This window comes from Rattus norvegicus, chromosome 11 (assembly GCF_036323735.1).
Source record: "Rattus norvegicus strain BN/NHsdMcwi chromosome 11, GRCr8, whole genome shotgun sequence".
Classification (NCBI taxonomy): Eukaryota; Metazoa; Chordata; class Mammalia; order Rodentia; family Muridae; genus Rattus; species Rattus norvegicus.
Window position 1 is genome coordinate 77,079,360 of NC_086029.1, and position 27,264 is coordinate 77,106,623.

General features: G+C 36.3%; 1 protein-coding gene across 9 annotated transcripts in view; it reads left to right on the forward strand.

Annotated features, from left to right (window-relative positions):
- Stxbp5l (syntaxin binding protein 5L) overlaps positions 1 to 27,264 on the forward strand; it is a 329,014-nt gene that overhangs the window by 240,521 nt on the left and 61,229 nt on the right. For all 9 annotated transcript variants that reach the window (XM_063270382.1, XM_063270385.1, XM_063270384.1 and 6 more), the window contains 1 exon segment: positions 7,145 to 7,210. In XM_063270382.1, coding sequence (XP_063126452.1) covers positions 7,145 to 7,210 — 66 coding nt within the window.

The following is a 27,264-nucleotide window of genomic DNA, read 5'->3' on the forward strand; positions in this document are numbered from 1 at the left end:
AGAAACACATAAACAACAGAAGTAAAATTGGGTCCTTATAACATAGGATTTAAGCAGGAATTCTGTATCTATACCAATGGTCTCTCCAGTGGCCTGTATAGCCCTGCAACCTGAAGTCAGATGTCTTAAAGTCCTCTCTTAATGATAAACATTGTATGTTATAAAGAGGTTAATTCTTTAATGATTCAAATACGCTTATTTCAACTTTATAAAAAATGTGTGTCGAATTTTTAGCTAAGATACTCATGTATTTTTAGAGTCCTATATTGCTATAATAAAGATATTGCATCTTTTACAAGGAGTATTCCCTAGCCATTAAAAATGAGTGTCCTGTTCCTATCTATAAAGAGAGATCCCATTTCTGTGGGAATATTCATCCTATTCTTACTGTGCCAATAAATGTGTTTGTCATTTAATGGCCATTATAACTCTTTGAAGGAAATGAGGATTTGTTAATATATTCCTCTATAAATGGGAAAATTAACATTGAAAGAGATTAAATTCATTTCTCAAAATCCTAAAGCATGTCAGACTAACTCACATCTATGTGGCACTAAGAAGATCCATGTGCTTTCTACCCTATGCCTCTTACAGTTTTAGTCACATTGAAACCTAATCCATCATTCTTTAATCAAAAGCTACTCCCTTCCCCAATACTACCTATTATCAATAAAATAGCATATTCAAAACTGAGACAATGTGAATTTATTTTTCACATCTATGAAATGAAGAATTAGGTAAAGTACTCCATAAATGTCTCATATCTCTAAAAAAAGTTTTTTTCCTGTCACCCTTTCTGTTTTGCCCTTGAAGTAATGCCACATTCATATTTGAACCTTATAATTTTAATTATGATGAAATAACTTAATTTGAATCTTTTCTTGGTGTACTTTTCTAATTAGCTAATCATCTAGTTTAATAGCTTATGAAGCTGCCTCTCATAAGCCTTTAAATTTATGCCTCCAATTTTTTTGTATCATAAAATAATGAAATTTTATAACTGAAAGAAAATCTCTATATTTAATAAATTACTGTTTGTGGAAGCAGTGAAATACATTGGAAAGAGCAGCAGATACATGCTCAAATTTAGATTGTTCTACTTTTTCAACTCATTGACAAGATCTTGAAGATACTTAAATAATTGAGATTTCTTCTCACATATATAAAAGACCATATAAGCCATATCTCTACCCCCTTAGAGAGTTGCAGAACTCTTCTGGGTTGATTTTGTAAAAGAACTTCTCTAACTACTGGATGATTTGGTATTTGTATGTGTCACGTAGTCAAACAGCAGATGGCTTCATTTCTTCCAGAGTCAGAATCATTGTAGGGAAACCAGTGAGCTACAATTTCACCAGTTCTGTCAGTGCCTAGTGTTCTGTTTCTGAGAATGTCGGAAATGTTGCCAGTTAAAACCTGTTTGTATGCCCTGAAAGTCAATGGAAATTTAAAAATACCTTTAAGGTAAAGTGTAGGTTAGAAACATTTATTTGTGCATCAACACAAAATTGTACAAGGGATCCTTTGAGATCCAAGTTTTTCAGTGTTCACTGAATGAGATTTTTCAGCTTAGGGAAATAAACTTTGAGGTCATTAGTCCCTTTTCATTTTTTAAGTTAACTATATTGTGGCCATCATCTATTCTTTACTGATGATGACTAAAATAGACATATGTTTATAAACATAATAAATACCATTCCCTGACATTTAGGTGCTATGAAACATGGCACTTTTCTTAGCAGGAAAAACAAATCAATTTAGCTACAACAGAAAAGAAATCTGAGTTTTAATTAGGATATGGCAACAAGTTTTGATAGTCTGAATTATCCAAAATCTTACTAGAATTTCACTAGCTATCCACACAGATGGCTTTCACATTCACAAATCTGGTATCCTTATTATTTACTGGAATAGACTAGTCAGTTAAAATTGCCTTAAAACTTTTCTTCTATAGTGTTATGCATTTAGATAATGTAGTGCTTTTACATTTCTCCTTTTACAAATACTTAACTGAATATTGAGACCTTTACTAAAGATACACATAAAATATTTTTTCAGCTTAGGGAAATGTCCTCAAAACACAAACAGGAAAAAAATGCTAAGAAAATGAGATAAGAGACTAATTTATAAAGAAATAAGAGGTTAAGTGTAAGAGAACAAGCAAGGAAGGGCAAAATTAAATATCTGAAAAAAAAGTCCAGCATGAAAGGAAAGAAAAGGGGAAAATAATAAGGAAGGAAGGAATATCTCAGACAAAAAAGAAAGACCAGCATAGATTGTGATAAACAAAAAGATCTGCTCATTCAATTTTTAAAATAACTATTGTGTTGAATGACGTTCTTAGGCAATGAGTGCCCCATGGTGAGGGAATCATCCTGACCTGTTACTTGCAGTTCCTGTTGACCATACCCTACACAGGTAGATAAATCCATAGGTAGACTGGCTGAAAAGTAGCAATGCTGTGGAGGAGAAAATGAGAAGAGTGGCTAATTATATTCCTGACTTTTTTGTTTTATGTGACAAAAGCCTACTCAGAAAGAAATACCAAGCACAGCTGTGCAAGATAATGAGGAAGAGGTCAGAGCTTTGGACTCCCAGGCCGAAACAAGCTGCAGTTAGCACCCTAGACTGCATTTCCCACCAGAATTAGCCAAAGCCAGTTTCTTTAAATGACAAAATAAGAAAACAGTGGCTTTTTAAATAAAAGATATATGACTTAAAGTGATATTTAAAAGGTTAGATCCCAGGCAGATAGTACCAGAAGAGGAGAACCTGAAAAAGACATCCAAGTACTAATAGTTTCTAGACTGTAGCAAAAAAAAAAAAGCGAGACCCAGGTTGAAGCCAAATAACTGTTCAGCTAAGCAGATGAACTCAAAAAACCAAGGCTAAGTCACACTGCTTTCAAAGCATTTGGCTTGAGAAGATGTAGACAAATGGGTCAGTACTTGGATTGGATAAGCTATTAAGGGGAATTTTCCACTCTCATTTCTAAAAAATAAGATGTCATAAAGATACATGACTATGAAATCAGAAAGAGATTTGTGATAAAGAAGGAGAGATAAAAAAAACTCTCAGGAAGGTGAGGAGATCAGCATGTGTGCCAGGAGGGACATGATTATGCCATAGAGGTGCCACATGAAAACTATGTGACAGCATTGTAATGACTATCAAAATGTGAACGAAAGGAAAACATTATAAAATTCTACAAAATATCAACATGAAGCATACTGTTACATTAAAATAATCATAAAAGGGAAAAAAATCACCTCAGTCAGTTTCCTATTTTCCCAAAATTTTTATGAGATAAAACAGTATTCTCGTAGTCAGAAAATGTGAATTTCAAAATAATTAGTTTTTAATAATTCTATTAAGTAATAATAACTAAAATCTCCAGTATGAGCTTGGGGTCTATTGTAACTTGACAAATGACAATAATTTTACCATAAGTTCCCTTTACCAAGAAGATAGGTAAAAGAGCTAGACAAACAACAAGTCCAGTAAGCACTACAGAAATAGATAAATGCAGCTTAGCTCTGTGTGTGTGTGCTCCTGTGTGTGTAAGTGCACACTCGATGTGCATGCTCATATGTCATGAAGCCAGAGGTCAATCTCAAGTGCCATTCTTCAGTGTTACCACCTCGTTTTTGAGTCAGTCAGTGTCTCCAGCTCGGGGACTACCAGTGTGTGCCACCATATGTGGATATTTTACATGGGCTCTGGGGAATCATACTCAGCTCCTCATGCTTATGTAACAACCACTTTACAGAACAAACTCTCTTCCAGCCTTGAAGTTAAGTTTATAACTTTCAGAGTTTTATTTTAATTTCTTAAAGGGATAATCTGACATATACTTCATATTCCTTGTCTATTAAGATATTGTAATGACTTAACCTCATTTCTCCTATCTCCTAATATAGCCTGGGAAATTTATATAATGACCTCTGCCCCTTTTTATCAGTATAATAAAAATAATAATATAACCTTTCTTATGGTTTGTTACATGTAAAAGAGAAAGCTTACGTAAATTACCTAGTGTGTTAGGTGCAAAATGTTACTGATAACGAACATGTGGATATTAGGCATTCGTAATTTTAGTTATTCAAAGTCATACAAAGTTTTCAAATTTTTATAAAATCTGCATATTTTTTCAGCTACATACATTATCATTATAGTTCTTTTTTCTGTCTGTTACTTATCAGTTGTTTCAAGTTACTTTTTTTAATATTCCTGGTTTAATTAGTCTTTTCCTTTTTATAACCTGCTATTTCTAATTGGATGTCAAATAACAAAGCCCGTTTAAGTGAATAAAAATTCAAGAACTATCTAAGATAATGTCATAGTGCTTCTGTAAATTAATATTCATTGTTTATTTAGTTATAAACTACCTTGTATTCACTTTTTATCTATGGGGCAAAAACTGTGCTCAAGATCGCTTAAGTTAATTGATGTATACTCTCAGGTTAATGGTAATACCTACATCAATAAATATCAATAGCAATATAATGACAGAAAAAAGAAATTTAAAGGTTGGATGATCTTATTAAGTTAAAAATGTCTTGAAATCTTCCAGTGAAATCTGAAATATACTGAGTAACATGCTTTGAAGCTTATGTTCAAAACCCTGAGAAGAATATGATAGAGAAGAAAATTCCTGAGACCTTCAATGTTTTTACCCTATCTTTCATATGTTTAGAAACACAAAGGATTGCAGTTGTATTACGGTGTCACTAGTATAGTTACACACTGTAAAAGGAATCAGACAAGGAGAAAGAGCTCCTACATCCTGGGTGTTTTAAAGGCTATGCCACCCAAGTGTGTCTAAGTCCACTGTGATGTGAGTACAATGACAGGATTATCTGGAGATTTGAACGTACTCCGCTTGTAAGTGATAAATGACTCATTGTAAATCGGTTTCTGGTAAGCTGTACCATTGACTTACTTCTGTGATCTTATTTATTCAAAAAGGTATTTATGTGCCCAACTCTTCAAACTTACAGTGTCTTATTATGAACATAGGGGTTAAGGGATATTTTCATAATAAGACTTTACGTTTTCACCTTGTGACTTTTATGAGGATTGCTTTTTCTGTTCCCATATCAGTTTCTTTCAGTTGCTGTGCTAAAGTTAGAATAACAAATGCAACTTGAGAGAGAAAGTGTTTGTTTGGGCTTACAGTTCAAGAGATGGTACAGCCCATCATGTCAGGGAAGGCATGACAATAGGAGCATGAGGCTACCTAGCAGTCAGGAATTTGAAAAGAAAAAAAGAAAAAAATCAGTAATTGGTGGCCAGCCTATATAACCTCAAGGTTCTTCCCTAAGGCACACATTTCAACCATAAAATTCTGTCCTTGGCCCCACATGCTCATGGTCATCTCATAATGTAAATGCATTTGATACAATTTTTTAAATCCCCATAGTCTATAACAGACATACCAGTGTTTAAAGACACAAAGTTTCTTCTGAGACTCAAGGCAGTCTCTTAAGTGCAACCCCTGTAGAATAAATATTTTTTAAAAATTTAAAGATTTTATTCTTCCAACTTAACACTTACACAGAGTATACATTCCCATTCCAAAATGGAGGAACAGGAATACAGTGTAGACAGATGGGACCAAAGCAAGACCGAAACTCAACAAGGAAAACACAAAGTTTTGCACCTCCATGCCAAGTATCCAGAACTTCAGTGTCAAAGGGCTTAAGTGGCTCCTCCCCTCCATTTGTGCCTTCTACAGTATGTGTCTCTCTCCAGAGACGTCTGCCTGGATGCATTCCCCTTGGCAGGTATCCCTTGGCTCTGACACATCGAACATCTTTATGTCTTCATCACAACTTAGGTTTCCTCTTCACAGCCGCAGTCGATGGTCCCCAAAGGCCTTCGTGTATGTACTCCAACCTTGCTACACATTGCCTTGCCTCAGTGGATGAAACCATGAAAGATGGACCCATCGTCCTTTCAATATTATATCCAGGACCAATATCTTAGGGATAACTATAATGATCTACTTCCAACAATAATGGAGTATGATCCCCTTGGAACACAGTTGCAATAGCTTCTGTATGCTAAACCAAAAAAATAAACTAAAATAAAAATAAAATAACAAAACAACAACAACAACAACAACCTTTAGGATATTGCCTTCCAGGAACAAGAAGGCCCTCAAACTCTCTCCTCTCATAACTTGGAGGCTTTACTGGATGAGGTCTTATTCTCAAAATACCTTTCCTGTTTTTCCTGGCTTTTCTTTAATGACACTAACTCTTTTACAATGACAGCCTCATTTTCAGCATGTACCTTTGCTGTAATATTTAACCTCCTACTCTTCTTTTCCTCTCCAAATTGCACTGTTTATATCTTTCTGCCCTATTTGTTGCTCTTTTTCACTGTAGACGTGTGAGTGGGATCAGGAATAACAGGCACATCCTGAATGTTTTACTGTCTTAAAATTTCCTCTGCCAAAGACAGTCTATTCCTTTTTTCTGCAGCCTCATGAAAGTTCTCAGGATATGGTCAGAATGTATCCATATATGGCCCTATCTCACAAATGACCCCAGCCCCATTCTCGATAGAGTCTTGTCTCTCATGACTTGGCCCTCCAGTGTCTGTTTCTCTCCTCACTCCTGTCTTCCAGCATAAACAAAAAGATGATAGGGAGAAAGGGAACAGAGATAATTTTCATCATTCACAATACCTGTTAAATATTTCTGTGCATGGAAACAGATGTATGCGTTTGTTCAGAAAGTGAAAGTGGAAGGTAAGAAATAGAAGGAGGAGGTGGATGCAGTGTTTGTTGTAACTTGATGCCACTGAATGAGCCACTTATATATAAAATACTAAAACCAATCATAAACATTTAAATCTGTAGTGTCTCTTAAAAGATCTTTCTAAAATCAATAACCTCTTGGAGGAGAAAATTATATCTTTTAAAAGTATTTTCTATTTACCATTATTCTTGGTACATTTGCTAAGGAATTTGGTCATTTATAAAGTATGGTTGGTTGGTCCTTTATTAAATGCTTGACACAATAACAAAATAAGAATTACCTATGAAGTGTCAGCAAAATTTAACTCTCTTCTCCTTTTCTCTCCTTCCCTGTCTTCCCCCATCCCCACCCTCACCCTCTCTCCTTTACATTTTTAGGCTTAACAGAGCTGAATGATAGTCCAGTTCCCTTGGAACTTGAGCGGTGCAAGTCTCCCACTTCAGGTAAACACAGTGGTATTTTCCAAGCTTCTGATAATTCACTGAAGTAAACTATTAATTTACTTTCATAAGTCTTTTAAAATTAATAATTCAATTTCTGAAACTTAATCATAAGTACCTTTATTTCCAGAATAAATACAAATGAATGTTTTTTATAAATCTTTGGTTCAAATAAAAATAAGACCAGATATGAGTATAATACTTTTAATTATACCTTAAAGAAAGATCATTTTTCAGATATATTAAAAATGCCAAAAATTTCCCCAGCTCTGAAAAAAAGAACAAAAAAATGCCAAAAATTGTCATCTATTGGTATAGCTTTATTTGTGAGAGATATAAACTTTAGGTGCAGACAAAAATTATAGACTGTACCTGGGCCACTATTTTATGAATTGTTTATTTATTGACAAATTATAATGAAATCTGATGTGGCATAAAATAAATCATCTTCAAGATTAAGTGTGAGCCCTCTGAATGTACATGTAAAAACATAAGGAAAGAGTTCTAGAGGTAAGTCTTTAAGGCATATAAACAAATTAATGTCTTGACATGGTAGGATTCTGAGTAGTTGCCTATTTTTTAAAAAAATATCAGATAATATATTGTCTCAAAAATTATTTACAATTATTTCAGAGTATCTATTCTAAATTTTCTATAATATATAACAATGTATATAATATTAGTACCTAATTATTGTGTGTGTGTCTTTGATGGTTGGCAGATCCATTTGGTTCCTACCAAATAACAGAAGTGACTGAGGTGTAGTCAAATGCTAGGTTCTTTGCCTAGCATGTGCAAGGCCCTGAGTTTTGGAGTCAGCAATATAAAGCTTTTTTTTTCTCAAAATAGTAAAAGATATCATTACTTTTAATTTACATTATTTTTTAATTTATATGGAATTGTTAAAATTTAATAATGCTTCTTAAAGCATATATCTGGATTTTAGAAATTCTTTTAGAATTGCAGCGTTTTTTCAATTTGTTCTACCCTCTACGAGTTGCTGATTCTTTTTCTTTGCTCCATAGGAATCTAGCCTATCTAGAACCTATTGTGTCCTGTATGACATTTTCTTTTAATAAAGTATTTCAAATTTTATTTTATTGCTTTTTAAAGGTAATTTTATTTCTATATATGTGACCCCACAAGAATATATGTGTAGTACATATGTGTAGGGGCTTGCAGAGGCCAGACAAGGGGATCAGATCTAGAAGTGAAAATGATATTTTCAATTATTATGAACATGTATGTCGGGAGCCAAACCTAGTTCCTCTGCAAGCACATTACTCTGAACCTCGGTACTCTCTCTCCAGCCCCATGTTGATTTTATCTTAAGATGCCTAATAAACTCTTCTCTTTGTATCCTCATTGGCACCACGGTGATTTCGGCAATCATGGCGTCATGTCTAGAGTAACATGAAATGTTCTAGCAAATGCTCTGCCTTTCACCCCCCTCACTGCTCACTCTCCATGTTGTATTGCAGAAGTAATTTCCATAAGATATTACTTTGCTCGTACTTTTTGTAATTAGCAATATTTCATATAATTTCAATAGACTTTATCAGATTGTTGTACAACTTAACTTTAAATTCTCTTCCTGAACCTGAATTTGAGTAATAAACGTTGAATTCTCCCTTCCATTCTGTTCTTACACATTGTTTCTGTCCTTCTGAAAAGCTAAATGTTATTTTAGTTTTTATTTATTTTTCCAGACAATTTATGTTTGAAAATAAACAAAAGACATCTCTTTTAGCCCCATGTTTTATGTGGTTTAATGTAATCATGTTTGCATTACTTATGTGCATGAGGACCTGAGTCAGACCCCTAGAAGACATACAAAAGGCTGGACATCGTGGCAGGTTCTAACATATGTGCTCTAGGGATCCGACTCAGGTCCTTACTCATGGGTGACAGGCGCTTCACTAACTGAATCCTCCTCCTCCTCCTCCTCTTTCTTCTCTTCCTCCTCTTTCCTTGCCTCCCCTTCCTCCTCTTCTTTCTCCTCCTCCTTCTTCTGCACAAGAGTTTAAGTGATTTTTTGAAATTACTCTTTAAAGTTTAAGTAACATTTTTCTATTAAAACCATTACTCCATGTAGTCTTTATTTTTGTATAATTATACTTTCTCTTTAAAGAAAATTTATCCCCATCATGAAAATTTTTACTTGGTCTTAATGTTTTACTTTTGTTTATTTTTAACTTTTAATTTCCAGTTTATCTGTATTAATTGCTTCTGTTTTCCTTTTCCTTTAGTTTTCTTTTCCTTAATTAGTTAATTAATTTGTTTATATACTTACTTATTTTTCCATAATGTCAAGTATTTGTTTGGGCCTGGCTTACAGTTTCTAATGTTTAGTCCATGACCTTCATAGCAGGAAGCATGGCAGCATGCAGGCAGGCATAATGCTGGAAAAGGAGCTGAGGGTTCTGCATCTTCATGAGAAGGAAGCCAGGAAGAGACTGTCTTTCAGCCAAGTATAATTATAGGCTATTTTGTACTGGCCGGAGGTCAAAAGACCACTACCATAGTAATTCACTTCCTTCAAAAAGGTACCATCTACACCCTCAAGTTATATCGTAGTAGTGCCAGTTCTTAGGGCAAGCACATTCAAATCACCAGTTTATTTCTACTATGAATTAGTTCGTGCATTGAAATATGATTATGACATGTAAAGGCTTTACCAACTTGATTGTGCTGAAAAGGTTCATCTCTTGCATATGTTATGTATTCAGAGACTACTTTTGCATGTAAAGGATTTTCCAACTTGAGTACATTCACACAATTTTTGTCTAGCTTGTCTTCTGTTATGACTTTGGAGGCTATAGTGATATGCGTAGGCTTTTTCACATTCACGACATTCATAAGGTTTCTCTAAGATGTGTGTTCCGTAAAGTATTTGATAGGACAGTGATATGCAAAGGCTTTGCCACATACATTACAATCATAGGGCTTCTCTCCACTATGTGCTCATTAATGTATTTGGAGATGACCGTGCTATGCAAAGGCTTTATCAGTTTAATTACATTAGTAAGGCTTCTCTCCTGCACATTTGCCTTTGTGTATTCAGAGATGATTGTGTCTTGAAGGGTTTTAACTCTTTCATTACATGCATGCAGTTTCTCTAGTATGTGTTTTTATGAATGTAGAGATCACTGTGACATTCATAGAGTTACTCTCTTGGATGTATTCTATTATGTAATTATAGATGACTGTGAATTGCTGAAGTATTACCACACTGGTTGCATTAATGAGGGCTCACTCCAGTGTGATTTCTTTTGTGTATCTGTAAAGAACTATGACCTGCAAAGGCTTTACCACATTGATTATATTCATAAAGTTTCTCTCCAGTATGTGTTCTTTTATGTTTTTGAAGATGATTGGATATTGCAAAGGCTTTACCACATTAATTACATTTATAAGTTTTCTCTCCAGTATGAGTTCTTTTATGATATTGGACCTAACCAGATGTTGCAAAGGCCACATTGATTACTTTCACACAGTTTGTCTCCAGTATATATTCTTATATGGTATTAGAGATGACTGGGTCTTGCAAAGGCTTTATCACATTAATTATATTCATAAGGTTTCTCTCCACTATATCTTACATGCCTTTCATGTCTTCTAGAACTTTGCTATTGTTCTTCAATATGGTGGTCTTCCCAATTGTAGCCTATAGCAGTTAGTTATCCCATATCACATCTTTCTCCAGACTCTTCTGGGAAGGATCCATCAGATTCCACTCTTCCACAATGAAGTTCACATGCTCATCATGATAAGTCACTGCATTCATGTCTTCACTTGGAACTTACTTGAGGTCCCCTCACAGTACCCAACATTAGTGCTCAAAGCAGAACAAGGAAAACCATTCAAACATACACAGCAAAAGCCTATATATTTATCTTTACATTCCAGATTTTATTCCCCTCCCAGTCCACCCTTCAAAGTTCCACATCCCATCCCTCCTCCCCGCCCCCACCCACCTGTCTCCACAAGGATGTTCCCATCCCACCCACCACACTGGAACAATAAACTTCCTGGGGTCTCCAGTCTCTTGAAGGTTAGATTCATCTCTGATTGAACCCAGACCAAGAGTCCTCTGCTGTATATGTGTTGGTGGCCTCATCTCAGCTGGTGTATGCTGCCTGGTTGGTGATCCAGTGTCTGAGAGATCTCAGGGGTCCAAGTTAATTGAGACTGCTGGTCCTCCTACAGGGTTGCCCTCCTCTTCAGCTTCCTCCAGCTTTTCCCTAATTCAACCACAGGGGTCAGCAGCTTCTGCTGATTTGTTGGGTGCAAATATCTGTATTTGATTCTTTCAGCTGCTCTTTTGGGTCTTTGAGAAGACAATCATGATAGGTTTGCCCTATCATGAAGTTTGTGAATGCTCGGTAGCCTCAGTACTGATGTCAAGTCTTGGGGCCTCCCCTTGAGCTGGATCCCCTTTGGGCCTGTCACTGGACCTCCTTTTCCTCAGGCTCTTCTCCATTTCTGTCCCTGAAGTTCTTTCAGACAGGAAGAATTATGGGTCAGAGTTTTGACTGTGGGATAACAACCCCATCACTTGATCCCCTGTCTTTCTGCTGGAGTTGGGCTCTATAAGTTTCCTCTCCCCACTGTAGGGCATTTCATCTAGGATCCTCTCCCGCTTTGAGTTCTGAGAGACTCTCATGTCCCAGGTCTCTGGTGTATTCTTGAGGGTCCTCCCAACCTCCTTGCTCCTGAGGTTCCTGTTACCATTCTTTTTACTGGCCCTCAGGGTTTCAGTCCCCCCGCCACCCAATACCAGATTATGTTCCCCCCACTCCCCTCCCCCTCCCTCTGCCCCTCCCATGTCCCTCTCTCCCTGCTTGTGGTTGCTTTCTTCTCCTTCTCAAGTGGAACTGAGGCATCCTTACTTGGGACATTCAGCTTTGTTGACTTTTTTGAGTTCTGTGGACTGTATCTTGGGTATTCAGTACTTTTTTGTCTTGTTTTGCTTGGCTAATATCCACTTATTAGTGAGTACATACTGGGCGTTTCCTTTCAGGTCTGAGTTGCCTCACTCAGGATGATATTTTCTAGTTCCATCCATTTGCCTGCAAAACACAGGATGTCCTCATTCTTAACAGCTGAATAGTACTCCATTGTATAAATGAACCACATTTTCTGTATCCAGTTTTCTGTCATGGGACATCTGAGTTGTTTCCACTGGCTATCACAAATAAGGCCCCTATGAACAAGTAGAGCATTGCCCCTGTAGCATGGTGGGACATCTTTTGAGTATATTCCCAAGAGTGGTATAGCTGGATCTTTAGGTAGATCTATTTCCAATTTTAGAGTAGTCTGTTTCCCAAGTGAAACTCCATGGGAGAAAATTAAATTTTTTTTGCAAGTGGTTATCAATTGGAGATAGCTTCTGGGTTTGTATTCAGAAGCACTGGGACCCAATGTGGTGCCAACCCATGAGGTCCTGTGCATGCTGTCTCTGTCTTGAGTTCATATGTAGACTAGTCTTAGTCCTATTCTGCTTAGAAAGCCTTGTTTTCTTGACGTCCTCCATCCCCTCAGCTTCTTATATTCTTTCTACCTCCGCCTTCACAAGGTTCTCTTGGCCCTGAGGAAGGGATTTGATGGAGATAACATATTTCGAGGTCTTTTACTCTCAGCATCATGTCTGACGGTATATTTGTTCCCATCTGCTGCAGGAAGAAACTTTTCTGATGATGGCAGAGCCAGGCAATGATCTATGAATGTAACAGAGTGTCATTAGGAGTCATTGAGTGATATCTCTCTCTCTCTCTCTCTCTCTCTCTCTATATATATATATATATATATATATATATATATATATATATATATATATAAATAATATATTTAGAATGGTAGTATCTGCCTTTCCTCTAGTATCCTAGGCTATTTAGTCTCATATTCTTAGACATTCAAACAAGATCAGGTATGGACTCCGTCTCATGGATTGGGCCTTCAGATAAGTTATATATGGTTGGTTACTCCCACAAGCTTTGTGTCTCCACCACACTAGCATATCTTGCAAGCAGAATGCCACTGTAGATTGCTGGTTTGTAGTTGGGTAGTTATGTGTTTCTCCTTTGGTAAGGAACAGAATAACCTAATGACATCCAGAACACTAGCCCATGAAAGTGAAGGTTCTATGTAGGCATCAGCTAAACATCTTGGTGTTTAATGAGTTATGTAGGTGTTGTTTTCAGCTGTGTGGCCCTGCTGCCAGTTTGTGGAGGCAACTTGTAGTCTTGGCAACAGCCTAATATGTCCAAGAACCCCTTTGGCTAACAACTTAATTACTAAAAGCTTTGTTTGGTGAAGAGATTGCCAGTTAGGACTCTGTCTCTCCATTATTTGATGATTTGATGCTATGTTTGTGTTTTAGGAAGCTTTTACTTTATTAGGTTTTCATACTACCCTCAAATGCCCCTTAATTTTAGCTGACTGTCCCTGCTTTCCTTCCTATCCCCACTTGGTATTCCTCTTTCAGTCTTCCTAATCTATCTGTAACTATTCTCTTTTCATTTTATGAGACAACTAGCTGTACCCATCAATCCTTACTATTTATGTGTGGTTTTATGGATTGTACCTTGATTATTATTGACAACAGCTAATATTCAAATATAAGTGAATATATATACATATATATATATATACATATATATATATATTTGTCTTTCTGGATTTGGGTTGCCATACTCAGGATAATTTTTTTCTAGCTCCATTCATCTGTACATATGACTTCCATAATTACATTTTTAATGTCTTGATACTATTCCACTTTTTTCTCCATTCATTCTTCTGTTTATGGACATTTAGGTTGTTTCCAATTTTTGGCTATTGTAAGTAGAGCAGCAATGAATATAGATGACAACTTTTCTCTGTTGTAGGATGAAGTGTCCTTTGGGTGTATACCCAAGAGTGGTATAGCTGGATCTTGAGGTAGATCTATCCCATTTCCTGAGAAACTGCCACACTGATTTCCACAGTAGCTGTACTAGTTCTTGTTGACACCACAGTGGATAAGTGTTTATTCTACGTGTTCTACATCCTTGCGGATATGAGCTATCATTTGTTTTATTGATCTTAGTAATTCTGACAGGCATATGATGTAAGCTCAACATTATTGATGTGCATTTCCCTAATGGCTAAGGATGCTCAGCATTTTGTTAAGTGTTTCTCAGCCATTTTGATTTCCTCCTTTCAGAATTCTCTATTTAGATCTATACCCTGTTTTTAATTCAGTTCTTTGTCTTCTTGATGTCCAGCTGTTAAAGCTCTTTATATATGTTAGATATTAGCCCTCTATTAGATATATAATTGGTAAAAATCTCTTCCCATTCTGTAGCTGACCATCTGTCCTAATGATTGGCGTCTTTTGGAGTAAAAAGGTTTTCCCTAGCAAGTGCAAGGGTTCAGTCCTCAGCTCCAAAAAAAAAACAAAAAACAAAAAAAAACAAAACAAAAAAAAAAACAAAAAAAGACAAAAAAAAAAAACAGCTTTTCGAAGACCTCATACCAATATTATCCAAACTATTCCACAAAATTGAAACAGATGGAGCACTACCGAATTCCTTCTACTAAGCCACAATTACTCTTATACCTAAACCACACAAAGACACAACAAAGAAAGAGAACTTCAGACCAATTTCCCTTATGAATATCGACGCAAAAATACTCAATAAAATTCTGGCAAACCGAATTCAAGAGCACATCAAAACAATCATCCACCATGATCAAGTAGGCTTCATCCCAGGCATGCAGGGATGGTTTAATATACGGAAAACCATCAACGTGATCCATTATATAAACAAACTAAAAGAACAAAACCACATGATCATTTCATTAGATGCTGAGAAAGCATTTGACAAAATTCAACACCCCTTCATGATAAAAGTCCTGGAAAGAATAGGAATTCAAGGCCCATACCTAAACATAGTAAAAGCCATATACAGCAAACCAGTTGCTAACATTAAACTAAATGGAGAGAAACTTGAAGCAATCCCACTAAAATCAGGGACTAGACAAGGCTGCCCACTCTCTCCCTACTTATTCAATATAGTTCCTGAAGTTCTAGCCAGAGCAATCAGACAACAAAAGGAGATCAAGGGGATACAGATCGGAAAAGAAGAGGTCAAAATATCACTATTTGCAGATGACATGATAGTATATTTAAGTGATCCCAAAAGTTCCACCAGAGAACTACTAAAGCTGATAAACAACTTCAGCAAAGTGGCTGGGTATAAAATTAACTCAAATAAATCAGTTGCCTTCCTCTATACAAAAGAGAAACAAGCCGAGAAAGAAATTAGGGAAACGACACCCTTCATAATAGACCCAAATAATATAAAGTACCTCGGTGTGACTTTAACCAAGCAAGTAAAAGATCTGTACAATAAGAACTTCAAGACACTGAGGAAAGAAATTGAAGAAGACCTCAGAAGATGGAAAGATCTCCCATGCTCATGGATTGGCAGGATTAATATAGTAAAAATGGCCATTTTACCAAAAGCAATCTACAGATTCAATGCAATCCCCATCAAAATACCAATCCAATTCTTCAAAGAGTTAGACAGAACAATTTGCAAATTCATCTGGAATAACAAAAAACCCAGGATAGCTAAAGCTATCCTCAACAATAAAAGGACTTCAGGGGGAATCACTATCCCTGAACTCAAGCAGTATTACAGAGCAATAGTGATAAAAACTGCATGGTATTGGTACAGAGACAGACAGATAGACCAATGGAATAGAACTGAAGACCCAGAAATGAACCCACACACCTATGGTCACTTGATTTTTGACAAAGGAGCCAAAACCATCCAATGGAAAAAAGATAGCATTTTCAGCAAATGGTGCTGGTTCAACTGGAGGGCAACATGTAGAAGAATGCAGATCAATCCATCCTTATCACCCTGTACAAAGCTTAAGTCCAAGTGGATCAAGGACCTCCACATCAAACCAGACACACTCAAACTAATAGAAGGAAAACTAGGGAAGCATCTGGAACACATGGGCACTGGAAAAAATTTCCTGAACAAAACACCAATGGCTTATGCTCTAAGATCAAGAATCGACAAATGGGATCTCATAAAACTGCAAAGCTTCTGTAAGGCAAAGGACACTGTGGTTAGGACAAAACGGCAACCAACAGATTGGGAAAAGATCTTTACCAATCCTACAACAGATAGAGGCCTTATATCCAAAATATACAAAGAACTCAAGAAGTTAGACCGCAGGGAAACAAATAACCCTATTAAAAAAAGGGGTTCAGAGCTAAACAAAGAATTCACAGCTGAGGAATGCCGAATGGCTGAGAAACACCTAAAAAAATGTTCAACATCTTTAGTCATAAGGGAAATACAAATCAAAACAACCCTGAGATTTCACCTCACACCAGTGAGAATGGCTAAGATCAAAAACTCAGGTGACAGCAGATGCTGGCGAGGATGTGGAGAAAGAGGAACACTCCTCCATTGTTGGTTTGTTGGTGGGATTGCAGACTGGTAAAACCATTCTGGAAATCAGTCTGGAGGTTCCTCAGAAAATTGGACATTGAACTGCCTGAGGATCCAGCTATACCTCTCTTGGGCATATACCCAAAAGATGCCTCAACATATAAAAGAGACACGTGCTCCACTATGTTCATCGCAGCCTTATTTATAATAGCCAGAAGCTGGAAAGAACCCAGATGCCCTTCAACAGAGGAATGGATACAGAAAATGTGGTACATCTACACAATGGAATATTACTCAGCTATCAAAAACAACGAGTTTATGAAATTCGTAGGCAAATGGTTGGAACTGGAAAATATCATCCTGAGTGAGCTAACCCAATCACAGAAAGACATACATGGTATGCACTCATTGATAAGTGGCTATTAGCCCAAATGCTTGAATTACCCTAGATCCCTAGAACAAACGAAACTCAAGACGGATGATCAAAATGTGAATGCTTCACTCCTTCTTTAAATGAGGAAAAAGAATACCCTTGGCAGGGAAGGGAGAGGCAAAGATTAAAACAGAGACTGAAGGAACACCCATTCAGAGCCTGCCCCACATGTGTCCCATACATATACAGCCACCCAATTAGACAAGATGGATGAAGCAAAGAAGTGCAGACCGACAGGAGCCGGATGTAGATCGCTCCTGAGAGACACAGCCAGAATACAGCAAATACAGAGGCGAATGCCAGCAGCAAACCACTGAACTGAGAATAGGTCCCCTATTGAAGGAATCAGAGAAAGAACTGGAAGAGCTTGAAGGGGCTCGAGACCCCAAAAGTACAACAATGCCAAGCAACCAGAGCTTCCAGGGACTAAGCCACTACCTAAAGACTATACATGGACTGACCCTGGACTCTGACCCCATAGGTAGCAATGAATATCCTAGTAAGAGCACCAGTGGAAGGGGAAGCCCTGGGTCCTGCTAAGACTGAACCCCCAGTGAACTAGACTATGGGGCGGCAATGGGGGGAGGGTTGGGAGGGGAACACCCATAAGGAAGGGGAGGGGGGAGGGGGATGTTTGCCCGGAAACCGGGAAAGGGAATAACACTTGAAATGTATATAAGAAATACTCAAGTTAATAAAAAAAAACAAAAAAAAAAAACAAAAAAAACCAGCTTTTCAGTTTCATGAGGTCCCATTTATTGGTTGTTCTTAGACCTCTGTTCTATTGATGTTCTCTTCAGAAAATATTTTCCTGTCCCTAAGAGCTCAAGACTATTCCCTACTTTATCTCCTATTGGTTCACTGTATCTAGCCTTATATTGAGGTTTTGGAAGTTGAATTTTGTACATGGAAATAAATATGTATACTATCAATCATCTGCAAATAGGGATACTTTGCATTCTTCCTTTACAATTTGTATCTCCTTGATCTGCTTCAATTGTCTTACTGCTCTAGCTAAGACTTCAAGTACTATATTGAATAGAAATTGAGAGAATAAATACCTTAACTTGTTCCTAATTTTAGTGAAATTGAATTGAATTTCTATCCATTTAAGTCAATGTTAACTGTAGGTTTTTGTACTGTTTGCTTGCCTTTGTTATGTTGAGGTATGGCTCTTGTATCCCTAATCTCTCCAATACTTTTATTATGAAGGGGTATTGCATTTTATAAAAGGTATTTTCTGTATTTAGTAAGATAATTGTGCATTTTTTAATTCCAGCTTCTTAATATGTGGATTGCATTATTTATCACTTACATATGTTGAACCATCTTTCTAAGATAAAGCTTACTTGGTCATAGTACATGATCTTTTTGTTATATGACTATATAAGTACCTATATTTACTGATCAGGTCAATGTTACCAGATATGGTCACAAGGAATTAAATTCAACCAGATGGAGAGGCCTCAGCAGGACTGAGGCTGTGCCAATTTTATTGGAGCAATCAGACTCTTAATACATTTATCAGAAATAGAATATGATGGCAATTGCCAGGATCAATTCAATTGTAGTTTCCAGTATACAATGATGTTTGAAAATTATATAGGGTACACAAGATTAATGTCTATGACCAATTGCCATATCAAGTTTCCATGCTTCCTTGACTGCAAAGGGAATATACAGAGAAACACAGAACAGCATGAACACTTCACTGCCTTGAGGGGAGTGCATCAGGGACTAGAAGGCACATCATGCCCCAGGAACCATGCACTCTAACCTACAGAACCTATGACACATGCCTGTCAAGGCAGTGAGGTTAGGCCAACTCCAGGGTACCCAGCATTTCTGGGTTCAGTTTGGAAGTACTTTATTGAAGATATTTTCATCTAAATTCAGCAGGAAAATTGATCTGTAATTTGCCTCCTTTGTTGGATCTTTATGTGGTTTGTGTATCTGAGTGACTGTGAGCTCGTGGAACAAATTGGGCAATGTTCTTTCTGTTTCTCTTTGTGGAATAATTTGAGGAGTATTGGCATTAATTTGGCTTGAAAAGTATCATAGAATTCCACTTTGAGATTTTTTTCTTGGATTGGGGCTTGTAGACTTTTAAACATTGCTTCTACTTCACTAGGGGAATATAGGTCTGTTTAAATTGGCAATCTGATATTGATTTAACTTTGGTAATTGTCATATGTCAAAAAATTATATAATTCATTTAAATTTTCCAAATTGGAGGAGTAAGGTTTTTAAAGTACTTCCTTATGATTCTTTTGATATCCTTTTTCCCTTTTAAAACATTTTTTAATTTACTTTTTCACATAACATCTTGCTCACTTCCCCCATCCCAAATTCCTTCCTCCATTACCCTCTCCTTCTCCTCTGAGCTAGTGGGGGATCCTGGGTATCCTCCCACCCTGGCACTTCAAGTCTCTGCAAGGGTAGGTACTTCTCCTCCCACTGAGGCCAGATGAGGCATCCGGGCTTGAAGAATGTACCTCATATACAGGCAACCAGATCATGTTCCCCTCCTCCTCCCCACTCCTCCCCATTCCCTCCCAGATCCCTCCCTCCTCCACTTGTGGTTGCTTTCTTCTCCTTCCCAAGTGGGACTGAGGCATCCTCACTTTGGTCCTTCACATTCTTGACCTTTATGAGGTCTGTGGACTGTATCTTGGGTATTCAGTACTTTACTTTTTGACGGGGGACTAATATCCACATAAGAGTATGTATATATCATGCATGTCCTTTTGGGTCTGAGTTACCTCACTCAGGATGATATTTTCTAGTTCCATCCATTTTCCTGCAAAAATCAGGATGTCTTCATTCTTAATAGCTGAGTAGTATTCCATTGTGTAAATGAACCACATTTTCTGTATCCATTCTTCTGTCATGGGACATCTGGGTTGTTTCCAGCTTCTGGCTATCACAAATAAGGCTGCTATGAACATATGGAAATGTGCCCCTGTGGCAAAGTCAGGGCATCTTTAAGGTATATTCCTAAGACTAAGTATTGCTGGGTCTTAAGGCAAATCTAGTTCCAATTTTCTGAGGAACCTCCAAATTGATTTCCAGAATGGTTATACCAGTTTGCAATCTGAACAGCAATAGAGGAGTGTTCCTCTTTCTCCACATCCTTGCCAACATGTGTTGTCACCTAAGGTTATGATCTTAGCCATTCTGATATGTGTAAAGTAGAATCTCAGGGTAGTTTGATTTGCATTTCTCTGATCACTAAGGACTTTGAACATTTCTTTAGGTGCTTCTCAGCCATTCGAGATTCCTTTGTTGTGAATTTTTGCTTTAGTTCTATGACCCATCTTTTGATTGGGTTGTTTGGTTTTTTTGTGGTTAGCTTCTTGAGTTTTCTTATATATTTTGGATATTAGCCCTCTATTAGATGTGGGGTTAGTGAAGATTTTCTTCCCAATCTGTAGGTTGCCAATTTGTCTTATTGACTATATCCTTTTCATTATAGAGGCTTTCCAGTTTCATGAGGTCCCATTTATCAATTCTTCATCTTAGAGTGTAAGCCATTGGAATTCTGTTTCAGAAATTTCCCCTTGTGCCAATGAGTTCAAGGCTCTTTCCCACTTTCTCTTCTATTAGATTCAGTGTATCTGGTTTTATGTTGAGGTCCTTGATCCACATAGACTTGAGATTTGTGCAAGGTGACAAATATGGAACTATTTTCATTTTTTCCTGCATAAAGACAGCTGATTAGACCAGCACCATTTATTGATGATGCTTTTCTTTTTCCATTATATGTTTTGGCTTCTTTGTCAAAGATCAAGTGTGTGTAACTTGTGCGGTATTATTTCTGGGTCTTCAGTTTTATTCCATTGATCAACCTGTCTGCCTCTGTACCAATACCATGCAGTTTTTATCACTATTTTCCTATAGTAGATTTAGATCACGAATGGTGATTCTCCTAGCCATTCTTTTACTGTTAATTGTTTTTGCTATTCTGCATTTTTGGCATTTTCAGATGAATTTGAGAATTGCTTTGTCCATGTCCTTGAAGAAAAATGTTGGGATTTTGATGGGGATTGCATTGGATCTATAGATTGCCTTTGGTAGGATGGCCATTTTTGCTATGTTAATTCTGCCAAACCATGAGCATGGAAGATCTCTCCATTTTCTGAGATCTTCTTTGATCGCTTTTTTGAAAGACTTGAAGTTATTGTCATACAGACCTTTTACTTGTTTGGTTAGAGTTACCACAAGATATTTTATATTATTTGTGACTATTGTGAAGGGAGATCTTTCCCTAATTTCTTTCTCATCCAGTTTATCACTTGTATAAAGAAAAGCTACTGATTTATTTGAGTTAATTTTATATTCGGCCACATTGCTGTAGTTGTCTATCAGCTGGAGAAGTTCTCTAGTAGAATTTCAGGGTTTGCTAATGTATACTATTATATCATCTGCAAATAGTGAAACCTTTATTTCTTCTTTGCCAATCTGTATCTTTTTGATCTCCTTTTGTTTTCTTATTGTTCTAGCTAGCACTTCAAGTACTATATTGAACAGATATGGGGAAAGTGAGCATCCTTGTCTTTTCCTGATTTAAGTGTGATTGCTACAAGTATTTCTCCATTTAATTTGATATTGGCTGTTGGTTTGTAGTAAATTGCTTTTATCATTATGTTTAGGTATTAGCCTTGAATTCTTGATCTCTCCAATACTTTTAACATGAAGGGATGTTGTATTTTCTCAAATGCTTTTTCTGCATCTAAGGAGATGATCATGTAACTTTTATCTTTGAGTTTGTTTATATAGTAGATTACATTGATGGATTTTCGTATATTGAACCAACCTTGCATCCCAGGGATAAAGCCTATTTGATTATGGTGAAAGATGGTTTTGATGTGTTCCTGGATTCAGTTTGCAAGAATTTTATTGAGTATTTTTGCGACTATATTCATAAGGGAGATTGGTCTGAAGTTCTCTTTTTTGGTTGGGTCCTTGTATGGTTTAGGTATTAGAGTAATTGTGGCTTTATAGGATGAATTAGGTAATGTTCCTTTGGTTTCTATTTTATGGAATAGTTTGAGGAATAGTGTTATCAGGTCTTCTTTGAAGGTCTGGTAGAATTCTGAACTAAGTCCATCTGACCCTGGGCTTTTTTTTTTAATTGGGAGATGTTTAAGGGTTTCTTCTATTTCCTTATGAGATATGGGACTGTTTAGATAGTTTACTTGCTCTTGATTTAACTTTAGTACGTGGTATCTGTCTAGAAAACCATCCATTTCATCTAGGTTTTCCAGTTTTGTAGAGCATAGGCTTTTATAGTAGGATCTGATGAGTTTTTGAATTTCCTCTATTTCTATTGTTATGTCTCCCTTTTCATTTCTGATCTTGTGAATTTGGATACTGCCTCTGGGCCCTTTAGTCAGTTTGACTAGGGGTTTATCTATCTTGTTGAATCTCTCAAAGAACCAGTTTTTGTTTTTGGTGATTCTTTGTATTGTTTTCTTTGTTTCTATTTGGTTGATTTCTGCCCTGAGTTTAACTATTTCCTGCCTTCTACTCCTCTTGGGTGAGTTTGCTTCCTTTTGTTCTAGAACTCTCAGGTGTGCTATTAAGTTGCTAGTGTAAGAACTCTCCAGTTTCTTTACCAGAGCACATAGTACTATCAATTTTCCTTTTAGCACTGCTTCCATTGTGTCTCATAAATTTGCGTACGATGTGTCAACATTTTCATTAAATTTCAGTAAGTCTTTAATTTCTTTCTTAATTTTTTTCCTGACCAAATTATTATTGAGTAGAGAGTTGTTCAGTTTCCACATGTATGTGGCCGGCCTTAGGTCATGGTGTTCTGATAGGTTATATGGGATTATTTCAATCTTCTTGTATCAGTTGAGAGTTTTTTTGTGACCAATTATATGGTAGATTTTAGAAAAGTTACCATGAGGTGCTGAGAAGGTACATTCTTTTGTTTTATAGTGAAATGTTCTGTAGATATCTGTTAAATTCATTTGATTCATAATGTCTATTAGTTTCACTGTGTCTCTGCTTAGTTTTTGCTTCAATAACCTGTCTATCAGTGAGAGTAGGGTGTTGAAATCTCCTAATATTGTGTGGGATTCAATGTGTATTTTGAATTTTAGTATAGTTTCTTTTATGAATGTGAGTATCCTTGCATTTGGAGAATAGAAGTTCACAATTAAGACTTTCTCTTGATGGGTTTTCCCTTTGATGAATACAAAGTGTCTTCTTCATCATGCTTGATAAGTTTTGGTTCAAAGTCTCTTTTATTGGATATTAGGATGGTAATTCCAACTTGTTTCTTGGGACCATTTGCTTAGAAGACATTTTTCCAACCTTTTACGCTGAGGAAGTGTCTGTCTTTGTTATTGAGGTTTGTTTCCTGTCTGCAGTCAAAACTGGAACTTGTTTGTGTATTCAGTCTGTCTTTTTATAAATGAGTGGAGTCCATTAATATTAAGACATATTAAAGACAGATGACTGTTGGTTCCTGTATTATTTGTTTTTGTGGCTTTATGTGCTTGTGGTTCCCTCCTTTTGACTTTGATGTGAGGTGCTTAATATCTTGTCTTTTCTTTGGGGTAGGTACCTTTGTTGTGTTGGAGTTTTTCTCCCAGGATCCTCTGTAGGGCTGGATTGGTAGATAGATACTGTTTGAATTTGGTTTTGTCCTGGAATGTTTTGATTTCTCCATCTATGTTGATTGAGAGTTTTGCTGTGTATAATAACCTGGGCTGTTATTTCTGTTCTCTTAGAATCTGTATGACCTCTGATCAGGCTCTTCTGGCCTTCATAGTCTCTGTTGAGAAGTCTGGTGTAATTCTGATATATCTACCTTTGTACATTACTTGGCCCTTTTCCCTGGCAGCTTTTAATATTCTTTCTTTGTTCTGTGTGTTTACTGATTTGATTATTATGTGATGAGAGGATGTTCTTTTCTTGTCCCATTTGTTTTATGTTCCATAGGATTCTTGTACTTTTATGGACATCTCTTTCTTTAGGTTGGGGAAGTTTTCTTGTATGACTTTGTTGAAGATGTTTTCAGGTCCTTTGAGCTGGGAATGTTCTTTCTCCTCTATTCCAATTACTCTTAGATTTGGTCTTTTCATTGATTGTGTCCTGGATTTTCTGGTTGTTTTGGGTTAGGAGTTTTTTATGTTTTGAATTTTTTGACAGTTGTGTCAATCTCTTCTAAGGAATCTGAGAGTCTCTCTTATATCTCTTTTATTCTGTTGGTGATACATATATCTGTAATTCTTGACCTCTTTCCTAGGATTTCCATTTCCAGCTTTGCCTCCATTTGGGTTTTCTTTAGTGTTTCTAGTTCTACTTTTAGGTCTTGGACCGCTTTATGCAATTCCTTTACCTGTTTAATTGTGTTTTCCTCTATTTCTTTAAGGGATTTATTTATATCCTCCTTAATGGACTCTATTGTCTTCATGAGATAGGATTTTAAGTCAGCTTCCTGGTTTTCAGATGTGTTGGTATATTCAAAGCTTGCTGTGGTGAGAGAACTAGGTTGTGATGATGTACCAAGTTGTGGTGTCCTGTATGCAGTGGATATCCTGGGATGTCTTCAGCTGTGGTGTCAGATGCCCTGTGTGCAGCAGATCTCCTCAGATGCCTCAAGATGTGGTATCAAATGCTCTGTTTGCAGTGGTTCTTCTGGTATGCCTCAGGATATGGTGTCTTCTGGGGAGCAGACTAGCTAGCAGTCTGTCCCAGCAGAAAGGATCAGGCAGAAGGGGAGTGGTATTCAGCAGGTGGGGTTTTGGGGTTGCGAAGGGTTCCCTAGTCCACTGGGTTCCCAGCAGGAGCTGTGGGACTTCAGGAGGGTTCATTCCTTTCATATACTTCCTGATATTCAATATTATGGCCCTTAATATTAAAAATTATAGTCATTTTGAAGTAGATACAGTATCATCTCACTGTAGAATTAACTTGGATTGTACATCTCTAATGTCTGATGATTTTGAAGAGTTCTATATGTACTACATTTACCTTATTTTATAAGATGTTTAATTCTTTTCTTCATCGTGATTGGGTCACCAACTTCTCTTTATTTCTTATTCATAGGTGTGTGTGTGTTGTGTTAGACAGTCTTTGGCTACATTGAAATGCTACTAAATATCTTGCATTTTCTCTGTGGCTTTCTATTTACTTTTAAAGTCAGTGCTAGTTCTAATGTATTTCTGTTTGACAATCTTTTATTTTATTAGCATGCCTATGCCTCATTGTATAAAGAAAATTCTTACCCACTATGATCATGAAGCTATTTTAATGCTATCTTATAGAATCCTACTGTTTTATATTTCACATTTAACTTACATTTGGAATTTATTCTATGTATAATATGATGAAGAAATTATTTAGCTATCCAAATGATAAGTGATATTTATGTAGATATTACACTTTCCTTCACTACCCAGAAGTAGAACTTTTGCTATTAATCAGTGGACTTCACTGTGTGGTGTATGCATGTGTGTACATGCAAGGGGTAGGGGTATCTTCTATTCAAAACAGAATGAACACTATGTATTCAGGTTGCACTGTTTTAATTAATATAGATTCATAAATATTGTTGACATTGTAGTTTCTCCAAATTTTTGGTCCTTTTTCAAGATTGTTTTATAATACTAATTTTTTAACTTTTAGGAATAATTTATTAATTCACATATAATCGTGTTTATATTGTTATTTCAATTTTAGTTATCAATTAGGTATAATACATGTTTAACAATATTTAATTTCCACTGTGTATTATACACTTATATGTGTTCTTTATCTCAGTAGTGATTTTTAATTTTCATTGTAAAGGTCTTATTCATCTTTCATTAGACTTATTTTTTGCTTTTATTTTTTAATCATTATAAATGTGATTTAATTTTCTAATCATTTGTAGATAGAATGTGAAAATGATTAATGTTTACAAATTGCACTTGTACCCAGCAAACTTTTAGTTTATAAAGTGTTTTGGATTGTCTACATATTTAATTATATTCCCGGTGAAAATGGCATTTCTATTTCTTCTTCTAAAGAAAAATGTTGCCTAAGGCCTCCATATAATATTGCATAGATATGATGTTAGCAATTTCTGTGTTTCTAATCTCGGGGATAAGACTAAAATGCTCATAATTGTGATAATTGCTGAAAGCTTTTGATTATTATCCTATGCTTATCCCTCTTCCTGTAGTATTTATTCTTTCATGGGAGGTAGAGCACCTCTGGAAACACCACTGCCCTTCCTCTCTGAGGGCAGCTCAAGGGGCTTGCATGAAATCAAGTAGATTTCTACAAAACAGGACAGTTTTGACTACCTGCATGCTCTGTTTTATGGAGATAAAATCATGTGTTACAATGGAATTCATTTATCACTTCAATGCTAAAATGACACTTGAGTGTATCTTCCGAAATGGGGTTGATATATTATTTTTCCTATGAAAAAGTTTTAAGATATTTCTTCAGTAGTAATTCTCCACAAAATATCTTAAACCTTCCTCACCCACTATTATATTCACTAAAATCACATGGTAATGGTCAAGGCCAGTATATTGTAATAAGATAAGCTAGCATGTAGGAAAAACAGCAATTATTTTTTTTATCGTGTCAAGCCAGGAGAGGAAGAGAGAAAGAGAGAGAGAGAGAGAGAGAGAGAGAGAGAGAGAGAGAGAGAGAGAGAGAGAGGGGAAGAGTGGAAGAGGGGAAGGAAGAGTGAGGAAAACAGCAATTATTTTATAGTTTTTCTATGTTCTCAAAGTCTCTTATACCCTAATAAACTACAAATAACACAGATGAAGGTACAGACTATAAAGTAGTTCCTTGAGGTAATGAAAGAGAATAGAGTGTAGGTTGGGAGCTGTAGAATCCAGTGAGCCAACTCTGATTCTCACTACTCAAAATAATATAATGTTTTTATATTGGTTTTTCATTTACTAAACTATCCGATGAGTATTTTCAGTTTCCACAGTAAGACATAATGCTATCCCCCGAAGAAAAGTTAAGAACAAAAGGAAACAAATTATCACAAATGCAACTGGAGTCCACTTGAAGAAATAAATATACTAATAATATTTTTAAAATCAATACTTTTTAAAGCTATGAAACCCTTTTGCACACTGACTGTTATGTAATTTGTGTCCTGTATAAGCTCATCTTCCAAGAGGGAGAGGTACTAATATTCA